The sequence below is a fragment of the Heterodontus francisci genome, chromosome 2 (genome assembly GCF_036365525.1).
Source record: "Heterodontus francisci isolate sHetFra1 chromosome 2, sHetFra1.hap1, whole genome shotgun sequence".
NCBI lineage: Eukaryota > Metazoa > Chordata > Chondrichthyes > Heterodontiformes > Heterodontidae > Heterodontus > Heterodontus francisci.
The window spans coordinates 73077491-73092303 of record NC_090372.1 but is presented as its reverse complement, the minus strand read 5'-3'; the positions used below and the strand labels follow the sequence as shown (position 1 = coordinate 73092303).

At 40.1% G+C, this 14813-nt stretch overlaps 1 protein-coding gene across 4 annotated transcripts in view; it reads left to right on the top strand.

Annotated features, from left to right (window-relative positions):
• LOC137384707 (heterogeneous nuclear ribonucleoproteins A2/B1-like) overlaps positions 1-14045 on the top strand; it is a 45605-nt gene extending 31560 nt beyond the window's left edge. For 3 of the 4 annotated variants that reach the window (XM_068059035.1, XM_068059025.1, XM_068059013.1), the window contains 3 exons: positions 5134-5253; positions 7167-7242; positions 7621-8801. In XM_068059035.1, the coding sequence (XP_067915136.1) occupies positions 5134-5253; positions 7167-7219 (173 nt within the window). In that variant the 3' untranslated portion in view covers positions 7220-7242; positions 7621-8801. The other variant, XR_010977640.1, reaches the window with a different exon arrangement.
• The last annotated feature ends 768 nt before the right edge of the window (positions 14046-14813 follow it).

The following is a 14813-nucleotide window of genomic DNA, read 5'->3' as shown; positions in this document are numbered from 1 at the left end:
ATTGAAGGAGCAAAAATTATATCTTTGAATAAAAATTGATGAATCCCAGCACCTGAACACCAAATATGCTGTTCGAATAAGAACATTCTCAAGCATGAATGTAAAAATTTGGATCCTGTTGCTACAAGTTATATATATTCTGCAGTGTACATTCTCATATTGTTGAAACAAGCACAAGATTGGTTAAAATAGATCTGTGTTTACTTAATAGAACTACTGCAAGACAGACACTTCCTCCCATCAAGTGCTTCCACTCACCAAAAATATGACTAGACAGCTTTTATGTAGAAATTTTAAGCAGGGTGGCGACCCAGGGCCACCCAATTGTTCCACTCCAATTTTTTTCTGATATGGACTGGCACTGCTCATTGGTATAGTTCATTACAGATGTTAGTGCTGGGGTGGAGAAGGAAGAATGTATTTTGCAATCGTCACTTGAGCACTGCATGATTTTCAGGTTGAAGTAAATTTATACATCTGCAAGTTTGGTAAATAAATCATTAATAAATATCCTATAATCGTTTCTTATATTCTGGGATTTGTTTATCAGTGTATGTAATTAATATCAACAACGATGATAGTATTTCAGTAGTATATCAATAAAAAGTTATCCATTCATGGGATGCAGGTGTCGCTGGGAAGGCCAGTTTTTATCTATCCCTAATTACCCATGACGGTGGTGGTGAGCTGCTGCCTTGCAGTCCATGCAATGTAGGTACACCCACAGCGCTGTTATATAGGGAGTACCAGGATTTTGAAACAGTGATATATTTCTAAATTGGGATGGTGTGTGACTTGGAGGGGAACTTGCAGGTGGCGTTCACGTGCACCTGCTGCCCTTGTTCTTCTATGTGGAAAAGATTGTGGACTTGGAAGGTGTTGTCGAAGAAGCCTTGGCAAGTTGCTGCAATGCTTCTAAATGGTACACAATCAGTCACGGTGCATCAGTGGTGGATGGGGGCCAGTCAAGCAGGCTAGTTTTTTTTCCTGGTTGGTGTTGAGCATCTTGTGTTGTTGGATCTGCACTGCTCCAGGCAAGGGGGAAGTATTTCATCACACTGTTGACTTGTGCCTTGAAGATGGTGGACAGACTTCGAGGAGTCAGGAGGTGAGTTACTCACTGCAGAATACCCAGCCTCTGACCTGGTGGCTGGTCCAGATAGGTTTCTGGTTAGTGGTGAACCCCAGGGTGTAGATGGTGGGGGATTCCGTAATATCCATTGTTATGAAAGTGACTTTAGTTAAAAATAATTTTTTGAAAAAGGAATTTTTGGTTAAGCTAAACAAATGTTTTAATCAAGAGGACAGTGAGGGCTGGATTGGCAACAGTGTTACTGTTTATCATCTGGTTCTGGCTAGGCTTAGAGCAGAAGCCATGGCAACGGGCAAAAAATTGACAACTCTCCTTTGATTGGACAAGCCGAGTAGCAGGCACAAAACATGTGGGTGGGAAAAAAACTGCCAAGCTGTTCGGCTGTCAGTGTGTGTGCGTCAAGCCTGGAGGAGAAGTCAAGAAAGAATAGAAGACCGTGGCCCAGCTTCGTTTTCCAGTATCTGCAGGATCCTGTGAAGTCACCATGAATGTGTCGTCTTTCCTGTATTTCAAGAAGGCCTGCTAAATTACTTGCAACGCCACCTGAAGAGAATTAATTTCTGGAAGATCCTGAAGATTTGTGAGCATGGAAGTCTGGACTGTGTGCCAGTTTGGGACAACATATCTCATCTGCTGTTTACTTTAAAAAATGAGCAAGTAATCTGTTCGCTGTTTTTATTTATAACAGCCCTGATCTAAATATCTTTTTTTTTACTTTTTACAGTTAACCGATTTATGTATTGGAATGTATATATATGTGTATGAGTGCAAGTGTGAAGGGACTATGGTAAAAAGGCACTTTAAAAATTAGTTAAGGTGGAAAAAAGGACTTAATGTTGGATATTTAAAAATTTGATTTATGTGCTGTTGTTTTACTTCATTACTAGTTAAGACTTGTTTTATAATAAACTGTTAATTTTGTTGTTCAGTAAGGAAACCTAGTTAGTGTGTTCTGTTCTGGGGGAAGAATAGTGTATCCGATTGACTGTTTCAACAAGTGGAAAATTTAAAGAATATGTTGTGACTTGTGGAGAAGTGGGACTGAATTAACTGCACTCCTCCTGCCTTGATCGTAACACCATGCTGTTGAATGTTGTGGGGAGGAGGTTGGATTCTGTTGTTGGAAATGGTCGTTATTTGGAACTTGTGTGGTGTGAATGTTACATGCCGCTTCTCAGTCCAAATCTGAATGTTGCCCATGTCTTGCTGCATGCAGGCAAGGACTGCTTCATATGAGGAATTGCGAATGGAACTGAGCACTTTTCAGCAAACTTCCCCACTTCTGATCTTATGATGGAAGACAGCTCATTGATGAAGCAGCTGACGAAAGGTTGACCTTGGACATTTTCCTGAGGAACTCCTGCAGTGATGTCCTGGGGCTGAGCTTTTTGGCCTGCACCAACCGCAACCATCTTCATTTTTGCTAAGCATGATTCTAACCTCTGGAGAGTCTTCCCCCTGATTCCCATTGACTTTAATTTTGCTAGAACTCCTTGAAGCCACACTTAGTCAAATGCTGCTTTAATATCTAGGGTTGTCTTTCTCACCTCACCTTTGGAATTCAGCTCTTTTGCCCATATTTGGACCAAGGCTGTAATGAGGTCAGGAACCAGGCAGCCCTGGTGGAACCCAAGCTGAGCATCAGTGAGCAGGTTATTGTTGATTTATTGCCATTTGATAGCACCATCGATGACACTTTCCATCTTTGTAATGATTGAGAGTAGACTGGGGTGCTTGATTGTCCTGTCCACAGAAAAATAGGACATACTTGGGCAGTTTTCCACCAGTGTTGGTAATTGCTGGAACAGCTTGGCTACAGGCACGGCTAGTTCAGGAGCAGAAACCTTTGTCACTAAAACAGGGATGGTGTCTGGGCACATAGCATTTGCTGTTTCAAGTACGCTCAGTTTGTTCATATCATGTATGTATCAAACTGGCTGAAGACTGGCATCTATGATGGTGGGGAACTCGGGAGAAGTCAGAGATGAATCATCCACTTGGCACTTCTGGCTGAAGGTGATTGCAAATACTTCAGCTTTGTCTTTTGCACTAACTGGCTAGGCTGTGTCATCATTGAGGCTGGGGATGTTTGTGGAGCCTCTTCCAGTTACTTCTTTAATTGTCCACCACCAGTTAATAATTGGATGTGGCAAGACTGCAGAGCTTCGATCTGACCCATTCGTTGTGGTATCGCTTAGTTCTTTCCATAGAATGTTGCTTCTGCTGTTTAGCGTGCATGTAGTCCTGATTGTAACTTCAGGTTGTTACGAGCCAGGCAGGAGGAGTGCACTGTCTTTCTCTAGTTCCACTTCTCCACAGGTCACAACATATATTTAAATGTGTACCCATTTACCAATGTGGCCAATTATATACTCTATTTTAGTTTCAGAATAAAATCCACCAACCAGGTTTCTTTAATAAACAACAAGTATTACTTTATTCTAAAACAAGACTTAGTCAATCAAGATGCAAAGCTTTAACACACAGTTTGAAATATGACAGTACACTTATATAATATATTCCCTTCGAAATACCCAACGCGCGCGCGTGCACACAAACACCCCGGTTAAAGGAAAAATAAAGATGCTTTGGCCAAAGTACTTGTTTTTCCTTGAAGAAAAAGGATAAGATACGTTCCAGATGGCATACAGTCTGGCGTCGAGTACAAGTAGAGTCATGGAGTGATACAGCACTGAAACAGGCCCTTCGGCCCACCGAGTCTGTGCCGACCAACAACCGCCCATTTATACTAATCCTACATTAATCCTATATTTCCTTAGAGTTTAGAAGAATGTAGTGTGGTATCACTGAAGCACACAACATTTTTAAGGGAGAAAAAATGAGCTGGTGCAAACCCAACTGACTCAAAACAGTATTCAAAAATGAAACCCACCCTTGAGCACCATAAATCTTGACATGCCACTTCTCTTGTAAATAATTCCCATAGTCAGAAGGCACCTGCTGTTTACTTAGCTGAAGACATGTGACATCCAGTAAAGTCCTTCCAGTGATTCCTTAAAAAACATTTCCATGGAATCCCTTCAATCTCAAATTAATTCATCTCCACAATTCCAAAGCACAAGTCCCCCAAAAAATGGAAGCACTTACATAAAGGTTGGCACCTCATTTTTAGGTATGCCCGGTGCTGTTCATGGCATGCTCTCCTACACTCCTCATTGAACCAGGGTTGGTTCCCTGGCTTGATGATAATGGTAGAGTGAGCGATGTGCAGGCTATGAAGTTTATGGATTGTGGTGAAATACAATTCTGCTGATTGTCCACAGCGCCTCATGGATGACCAGTTTTGAGCTGCTAGATCTGTTCTGAATCTATTCCATTTAGCTTGGTGATAGTGCCAGCAATGGGAGGTGTCCTCCGTGTAAAGGTGGGAGTTTGTCTTCACAAGGACTCTGGGACAGCGCTCCCAATTTTGGCACACATCCCCAGATGTTAGTGATGAGGACTTCGCAGGGTCTACTGGGCTGGGTGTGCTTTTGTCGTGTCTTGTGTTTAGGTCGATGCTGGGTGGTCTGTCTGCTTTTTTTATTATTTGATTTTTATGTGGTGGTTTGGTACAGTTGGGTGGCTTGCTTGGCCATTTCAGAGTCAACCCCATTTCTATGGGTCTGGAGTCACGAACATACATACGAATTGTAGGCTAGACCAGATAAGGATGGCATATTTCCTTCCCTAGAGGACATTAGTGAGCCAGATGGATTTTTACAACAATCTGGTAGTTTCGTGGTCACATGGCTGATGCTCATTTTTTAAATTCCAGATTTAATTAATTGAATTTTTAAGTTCTCCAGCTGCCATGGGGGAATTTGAACCCATGTCTGTGGATCGTTAGTCGAAGAACAAAACCAGTATGCTATCATTCCCAAAATGTGGGGAGAAATGAAATTGGAGTCGTGGTTGTAAAATTTGAATAATAACAGTGAAGATTCATTTCTATACCAACAGAAAAGGGTTCCTATGGAAGCATAGAATATGTAGGAATTAAATAACTCACCTGATGATCTGTGTATTTGGTATCCTAGGAAATTTTGGAGGAGGTGGTAACTACAATGATTTTGGAAACTACCATCATCAGAACTCTAATTTTGGACCAATGAAAGGTGGAAACTATGGAGGAAGAAATATGGGTGGACCATACGGAGGTATATATTTTGTTAACTGTATGGTAGAAAGCAGTGTAGCAGAAGTTCAAAGAACTCCGAAGTTAAAGGAGAGTGATCAGTTTACTTATTTTACCTTTTTTTTTGCTTGATTGGGGTGAAAGGTGTTACTGCTAAGAAATTAGAACCTCCCTGACCACATTTGGCTTTTAAGTATCAGAGCTGAGTGCTTCTGGGAAGTTACAGGGTAAAACTTACTATTCTGGCACAGCAACATGCTTTAACCCCAGCTTGAAGAATCATTTGTGAATTTTACCTTGATTCACACATGGGCCTGTTGAACAGCTCCATTCACTAAGTTTGTAGAATTTTTCTTTTACCTCCTTTTGTGGAGTGTTAACAGTTTTACATAGACAAGATTATCTCTCTTTATCTCTATTGTGCTTTCACAAACTGCATTTTTAAAATTTAATTTGTTGGATATTCATCTCTGTTTCCATTTTTCTATCTTCTGAAAGTACTGTTAGCTTCATGGGCTGATATTTATGAGCTTAAGCAACAAGTGGCAGCAGACAATTGGTCCGCTGATGAGCTTACAGCTGAGACAATCCTGCCCTCGTCCATTGTTCATTTAGTAGAGTCGCTGGCTAGCCATCAGGCATAGAAACCCTGTTAATTTTCTCTTTTCTCTTCGCACCCACTGCCCCCCCAAAATCCTTCAACCAACCCAGGAGTGTTTTGGCTACGATCATCTAATTTCTTGCAGTTTTTCTGATCTATAGAGGAGTACTGCACCAGCCATTGGCTTAACCCATGAGGCATGTGTGCACTTTTTTTTTTGTGCAATGTACAGGAAAATGCCCTATCCAGGGTAACATCCTTCTAAAGTCAGACTGGTAGTTGGACTAAAAGATATTGTGGCTTTGCTGATTGTGATCTGCACATGTACTCAGAGTATTCAGTTTTTAAATACAAAAATCATATTGCATTGAACATTGTGCTTTACAAATAGCTGGTGGTAATCAATGAAAGCCAGAGGTGGTTATTGTCATTTTCAGAATGGCACATTTACTGAGCAATAACTTTGATAAAATCGACACAGTTGATTTTTTTTCCCCCTGTGATTGGACTCAGTCTGAAAGTTCTGGCTTGTCTGCAATAAATATCCAAATTGGAAATTTTACTGGAGCAAGGGGCAAACTTGTGAAGTTTTAATTGGATCTAGCCTGCGTGCTTTAAACTCTTGACTTTAGTCTTCAGGGATGTTTTGATATTGATGAGGAACCCATAATAGCCATCAATGCAATAATGTCTGAACTGAGAAATAGTTCATGAATTTTAAAGTTACTTAGTTCCTTAACAGCTAAAACAAAAGTTTGCATTGTTCTGCTATGACCTTTAAAATCTTTCTTGAAAGCAGTGAAAAGTGCCCATCCCTTTATTTAACAATGTTGTTGGATCTATTTTCAAACAATGGCCTTTCACGTGTCATGTTTTGCAGGCAGATCTGTCAAATCATAGAATTGGCTACTTTTGTGTAGTGTGGTTTTGGGGAAGTAAATGTTGTCCATGTTCAGTATAGTTTTCCTCAGTATTTCTGAAATGTTGTCCTCCCTGTTCTTTCTGGCTCTTAGTCCAGCGTACTTGAAACATTTTGGTAATTTAAATTACAGTAGTCTACCCAAGGGCAACTGCCTCCGTTGAAAATAACAGGAATTCCAGGCTAAGTTTCTTGGTGTAGGAGCTGGAGATCACATGGCTTTCACAAGGTCGTGGTGATCAAAATCCCAATGGATTTTCTCCATTGCCATGAGCCTGAACTCTGATGTGTGACGGAATAAATCCAAAGGCAGAGTAAGCGAGGAATATGGTACCAAAATTAAGCAATTTTAATGTTCTGCCTATTAACTAAAGTAGCATTGTATTGACGCAATTTTATAAAATCTTTTTTCCAGGGAACTATGGTGGTGGAGGTGGTGGTGGATTTGGTGGCCGTAATAGATACTAATTCAGTATCAACCCATTCCAGGGGTAAGTGCGTGATCCATTCCTGTTATTACTGAACATATTATTGTTGTGTATAATACCAGTAGCAAAGATTTAAAGTTACTTCTAATGCTGTGTTGTATGTTTGAATCCTTAAAGCCTCAGGGTTCAAGTAATAATTTGAAGTTGCATCTCCTTTGTATCCTTGCCCCAGTTAGATAAGCACAACTGTTCATAATTGTAGCAAGTTGTCTGGGGAGGAATAATGTAGGCACTATTTATTTTAAATAACTTTGGGAAATCTTAAGGTTCATTCAGCATACCACTTACTGGCTTTGTACCATTTCAATGTTAAATGGATAGTAACATTGGATTTTTATGATTAACTGCTGCTTACTGTTTACCTCTATTTTATTGTAACAGGCATCACTATATAAATAGGGGAGGATGAGAGCCCAGAGTTTACAGGACAGCTGCAGGTTATTCTCTCAGCAAAATTTTAAGGAAAAAATTTATCTCAGCGGAACATAAAAAGGCAGTGAGATGACGGAAGACTCCAGAGCACAGGCAGAGAAAACCATTTTTTGTCAATTCTTGGGATTGTTTAATTGAGCGGACTCTTGATGTGGAGAAAGGACTGTAAAGATGCCGTGGAGACAGATTTCTAGCTTTTTTTAAATTTTCTTTGCTGTAGTATCTTTGTAGTGTTCTGCATAAGTTCCAATGTGGAATTGTTATGAGTTTGAGGGATTTTTTGACATTTTAATATTCTTAGATGCACTGAGAATTTTGAGAGCTATGAACCAGGATCATGGAGTTATAATATTCAGCCTTTCTATGTTAAATATCTGCAGTGTGTAGAGTTTGGAAAATGTTGTATGTCCACAGTAACTTTAATAAAATCCCAAAAAAGAAAAGGGGGTGTCTAATTGTTTTCTTAGGTAGATTTGTTATGGGTGGGTAAAATGTTCAGTCTTTGACACAGCCAGGGAAATGCAAGGACTGCTAATCAGACAAAAGGTGCAGAGGTGAGTGAATCTTCAAGTCCTCAGAATTTAAAAACTGCTAGAACTGAGAGTGGTTTCTGCAAGAAGGAAAGATCCTTAGATCCTGTAGATACAGCAGCTACTTCATCGGCCAGGAAAGGCATGATCCAGCGTTAAACAGCAAGTGGTTTACACTTCCAAGAAAACAGGTCTAGCACAAGAAGTCTGGACAAAGAAGCCTAATTTCAGCCAGCACTCTTATAAAAGTGAGCGATATACAACAAAAGCTTTAACTGCAGCAAATTTAAAGAGGAAGCCACTGAAAACAAATTTGTCTTATAGAGCAGAATAGAGCTAAGCATCAGTTAAACTTCATCATGTAGGTAAGATATTATTTAATTGTCTTTTACAGAAGTGAAGAGGTGGTTAATACAATAATAGCTCGTAGCAAACTAGCAGGAAATGTTTGTTTTATAATTGCAATTTATTTCATGCTACCACGTCTTTGGTTTGTAGGAAATTATATCTACACCAGGTCCCTTTTGTGTAAAGTTAAAATTTGCACAAAATTAAAAACTTGCGATTTCTTTGTGCCTAACTATTTACCTTTTCTGTGCTATTTAAGGTTATAGTATCTGAAGGTGGGTGTTGATTGTCCACTGGATCTTAAACTGAGAGCTGCCAGACTTCATTCCACATGTGATCAGAACCATCCTCAGCCAGCGTCTGACCTCTATCAACTGGTCTGAGCTGCACTGAAACTGAAATCACAGTGGTGAGGGCAGTGATCTAGGCTATAAGCTACATGATCAGTTTTGTTCTCTACTGAAGTAGGTAAGTGTACAGAACACTGAGCAATATGCATTTGATTTGAATATAACAACATTCAGAATGAGTCATGAATTTTTTGAATAATTACACTGAAGGGGTTTGGCATGTCAGAATTGAAAGCATCTAATTAGTGCTTGCCAATTTAATGAAGCCAAGTTAGTAGAAACATAGAATCATAGAAAATAGAAGCAGGAGTAGGCCATTCACTAAACCCTGTGTTCCCCCTTCGAGGCTGCTCCGCCGTTCATTATGATCATGGCTGATCACCCAACGCAGTAACCTGTTCCCGCTTTCACCCCATATCCTTTGATCCTTTAAAACCCAAGAGCTATATGTGACTCTTTCTTGAAAACATACAATGTTTTGGCCTCAACTGCTTTCTGTAATAGCAAACTCCACAGGTTCACCACTCTCTGGGTAAAGAAATTTCTCCTCACCTCATCCTGAATGGTTTACCCCTGAACCTCAGACTATAACCCCTGGTTCTGGACTCCCCCACCATCGGGAACATCCTTCCTGCATCTACCCTGTCAAGTCCTGTTAGAATTAGGTTTCTACGAGATTCCCCCCTCACTCTTCTGAACTCCAGCGAATATAATCCTAACTGACTCAATCTCTCCTCAATATGTCAGTCCCGCCATCCCAGGAATCAGTCTGGTAAACCTTCGCTGCCCTCCATCTATAGCAAGAACTTCCTTCCTCAGATAAGCAGACCAAAACTGCGCACAATATTCCAGGTGTGGCCTCACCAAGGCCCTGTATAATTGCAGCAAGACATCCCTACTCCTGTACTCGAATCCTCTCGCTATGAAGGCCAACATACCATTTGCCTTTTTTACCGCCTGTTGGACCTGCATGCTTACTTTCAGCGACTGGTGTACGAGGGAACATCCAGGTCTCGTTGCATATTCCCCTCTCTTAGTTTATAGTCGTTCAGATGTTAAGATGATAATCTGCCTTCCTGTTTTTGCTACCAAAGTGGATAACCTCACATTTATCCACATTATACTGCATCTGCCATGTATTTGCCCACTCACTCAACTTGTCCAAATCACCCTGAAGCCTCTCTGCATCCTCCTCACAACTCACCCTCCCACCCAGTTTTGTGTCATCTGCAAATCTGGAGATATTACATTTAGTTCCTTCATCTAAATCATTAATATATATTGTGAATAGCTGGGGTCCTAGCACTGATCCCTGCGGTACCCCACTAGTCACTGCCTGCCATTTGGAAAAAGACCCATTTATCCCTACTCTTTGTTTCCTGTCTGCCAACCAATTTTCTATCCATCGCAATACACTACCCCCAATCCCATGTGCTTTAATTTTACACGCTAATCTCTCGTGGGACTTTGTCGAAAGCCTTCTGAAAGTCCAAATAAACCACATCCACTGTATCCTCCTCATCAACTCTACTAGCTACATCCTCGAAGAATTCTCGTAGATTTGTCAAGCATGATTTCCCTTTAGTAAATCCATGCTGACTCTGTCCAATTTTACCACTGTTCTCCAAGTGCTTTGCTATAAAATCTTTGATAATGGACTCTAGAAGTTTCCCCACTACTGACGTCAGACTGACTGGCCTATAATTCCCTGCCTTCTCTCTACCTCCCTTTTTAAATAGTGGGGTTACATTAGTTACCCTCCAATCTGTAGGAACTGTTCCAGAGTCTATAGAATCTTGGAAGATGACCACCAATCCATCCACTATTTCTTGGGTCACTTCCTTAAGTACTCTGGGATGCAGACCATCAGGCCCTGGGGATTTATCAGCCTTCAATCCCATCAATTTGCCCAACACCATTTCTCTACTAATACTGATTTCCGTTAGTAGTTCTCTCTCACTAAACCCTGTGTTCCCCAACATTTCTGGTATGATTTTTGTGTCCTCCTTTGTGAAGACAGAACCAAAGTATGCATTTAGTTGATGAGCCATTTCTTTCTTCCCCAGAATAAATTCCCCTGTTTCTGACTGTAAGGGACCTACTTTGTCTTCACCAATCTTCTTCTGTTCACATACCTATAGAAACTTTTACAGTCAGTTTTTATGTTCCCCACAAGCTTGCTCTCGTACTCTATTTTCCCCTTCTTAATCAATCCCTTGGTCCTCCTTTGAATTCTAAACTGCTCCCAATCCTCAGGTCTTTTTTCTGGCAAATTTATATGCCTCTTCCTTGGATCTAATGCTATCTCTAATTTCCCTTGTAAGCCATGGTTTGGCTACCTTTTCCGTTTTACTTTTGCGCCAGACAGGAATAAACAATTGTTGCAGTTCATCCATGCGCTCTTTGAATGTTTGCCATTGCCTTTCCACCGTCATCCCTTTAAGTAAAGTTTCCCAATCCATCATAGCCAACTCGTGCCTCATGCCTTCATAGTTTCTTTACTAAGATTCAGGACCCTAGTCTCAGAATCAATTATGTCACTCTCCATCTTGATGAAGAATTCTATCATATTATGGTCACTCATCCCCAAGGGGTCTCGCACAACTAGATTGTAAATTATTCCTCTCTCATTACACAATACCCAGGCTTGGATGGCCTGAAATAAACAAAGTTTTTTACACCATTGATGATCAAATAGCTGAGTGTTTACATTCAGCTGACTTTCAGCAATAAATTCCCTCATAGAATATGGTTGGCGCTAGTTATATTCTCTGCACACTCTGCATTTCACAGTGTGCTTCTGTTTAACTTAGTTCTAAATGCTTAATGTGCTTGTGATTTAATGAAAGTTAAGCAGATCAGCAAATAAGGGATATCAGTTGTGAGGAAACAGATACAGTACCCTAATTCAGTCAAAAGCATGCAGATCAGATAAATATGCAGCCAAGTTTCCTTTTTTGTTGGCAAAAGTGCCGGATCTTTAAAGGTTCGTAGTTGCATTTATTTAAAAAGAAATTATCAGGACCTGGAAACATTTCCTCAAGCAAAGGTCAAATAATCAAATTCCAAACCTCAGCTATTCTTGTCCAATATACCTTTTGTGGGGAGGGGAGGATGGTGTTGGCCCTTTGTTTTTGCTTCCTTCCTTGCTATTGCTGTTGGGAAGTGCTGAGCTTCTACTTTCACTTGAAGTGTCTCGCAGGTGGGTGTCCAGAAATGAGATTTTGGGTGACATTGAGTCTGCAGGTTATATAATTAATTGATGTATTTAATTAGAACATTTAATTTTACTGGAAGGATGCTAAGTATTATAGGATGCACATGTTTAAAAAAAAAAATGTGCACGGACAATCTAAGCTGGCAAATGGACTCTTCCAAAATGGGTATTTTGTAACTAGGGCATCTTACAATTTGTAGGGAGCTCGAAGTTCCTAGCAAAATGGTGGCTGATGAAGGTTTGATAAGTAGATATGAAACTTTGTATTGACCACTTGACTGGAATTGTTATTCCTGTCCAGTATAGGTTTCATTCCTTATGGTGTACTACTAAGCCTTCTGAAGCAAAAGTATGATCTTTAGGCATTCAGTTTGATAATCTCACCTTGAGCATTGGTTGGTGGTTTCAGGAAGAGCATCTTATATTTATATAATGGAATTGGCATTGCAGTCGAGCTGTAAGATGTACATGTATCGATGGTGGGTATGGATAGAATCAGACAAAATTGTAATAGTGCTGTTTGCCTATTTTGTTCTGTAGGTAAGACTAGTTTTGCTGATCACAACTAGCTTGGTGAAGGTGGGGCTGAGGTTCTCGTTCCCTCATTGTTAACCAGTGACCTCTATTTGAAATGTTCTATTAGTGGATATTGGATTAGGAGAGATGAGGCCTGTTTGGGATAGTCTCTGATCAAATGCCCCATAAGTCAATATAAGAACATAAGTCGGAGCAGGAATAGGCTAGACAGCCATTGAATGGCTTTGCCATTCATTACGATCGTGGCTGATCTTTAATTTCAACTCCACTTTGCTGCCCGATTTTCCACATATCCCGTGATTTCCTTACTATGCAAAAACCTAGCGATCTCAGCCTTCAACATATTCAACGACTGAGCATCCACAGCCCTCTGGGGTAGAGGTTTCCAAAGATTCACAATCTTCTGAGTGAAGAAAGTTTTCCTCGTGCTTGCAATCTAAGTCTTGTGCATGAAGAATGATCACTTGTGGGCTCTTGCTTGTGCATAGAAAAGTCCATTTTAATCCATTGATAATTTGAAATTGCTTAATCTCTTCACTATTCGTTTCTGTGAAATGTGAAACTTACATTTGGATTGTGATGATTTTTTTCTCCCTTTCCAGGAGCTGATACGGAATTCAATGGATTGACAAGGATGCTGAGTTCAGTAAATATAGGTTTTAACGGTAGTTTTGAGCAGAAGCTTCAATTGACTTAATTTAGTGGTAATTCACAAGGGATATGGCAATTCGCTCACCACACTGCTGTCATTGTAGTTTCTCATCTGTTACTGCCACCTTTTGAAGTAATAAGTTACACAGAAGAAGCAATTGTAGAAATTACTTGTTAAGTTGAAAGTATAATAAGGGACCACAGGTTGAAAAGGCAAATTTAGAACTAAGATTAGGAAGTTCTTCATACAGCGGGTAATGAATATATCAGATGGGCTCCTGGATAGAATAATGGAGACAAAAGCCTCGGAATCATTTAAGAACTAATTGAATGCTATTGGTCTGACTTGGTCTGCAATTTATGCATAACTTATGTGTCAAATGTGTAATCTCGGCAACTGAAGGTCTGAAGTTGGATGTGGAAATCGTGAGAACAATCTTTAAGGAAAATTAAAGTAAATGATGGAAATGCGGTATTGCTGAAGTGCTCAAAGGACACTGGTGTTTTATATAGACTCTTAACTCTACACATATTCAGAGATTGGTATAACAAACCACCTGTTGGCAATTATTTTGTGGCTAATTTCTGTTGGATCACTTGACTTGGTATACATATGCTGCCATAAGTAAGCTGATGGTCCAATTTTTCCCTTGACACTAAGAACATTTGGCTTTCTTTGTTCTTTTATGAAGTGAACAGTTTTATGATTCAGTACAATACACCAATAAATTTGTAGTTTTCCTTACTTGTCATCACACCTTTTTTCAAAATCTTAAAGAATCGGCTGTCTGGGGTCATTGCTGCTGGCATAGTGAATAAAGCCCCTCTCTCTGTTAGAAGGAAAGAAACCCATCTAAGTAATTAAGCAAGATAAACTATTAGGTATTCTATTGCAGTTGACTATTATTGCACCAAGTAATTATGCTTTTAGAGTCAGTTTTACAGCACAGAAACAGGCCCTTCAGCCCAACGTGCCTGTGCTGACCATCAAGCACCCATCCAATCTAATCCCATTTGGCCGCACTTGGCCCGTAGCCTTGTATGCTATCGCGTTTCTACTGCTCATCTAAATACTTGAGTTTTGAGAAATTGTTCTGAATGACATTACATTGCAGTGCTACTTTGCCTGGATTTAGTTGTCAGGATTTTTAGTAGATTAATGCTGTTGCACACAAAGATGCTATGGGCATTGCTGGAGTTTCTGAACTGGAACAGTGTCAAATCAGTTGCTGAACTAGAAGGGTAGGCAGGTTTGTGGTTAATGTTCAGATCTCCAGAGGATCCTACTGCCTATATAAAGCTACCAGCTTTATAAGTTGATGCGGAAGGTCTGTAGTCAGCTTGGGCACCTGTATATTCTAGGCATGGTAATGCATAGCTGTACAGTGAAAAACTGGCATCACCTATGAAATCATACTCCTAGTTTGAGTCAGAATCACCAGGCCAAGGTGCAAAAGGTAAAAGCTTTTAAATCTTATCTAAGCCTTTGTTAAAACCATGATTTGTTGG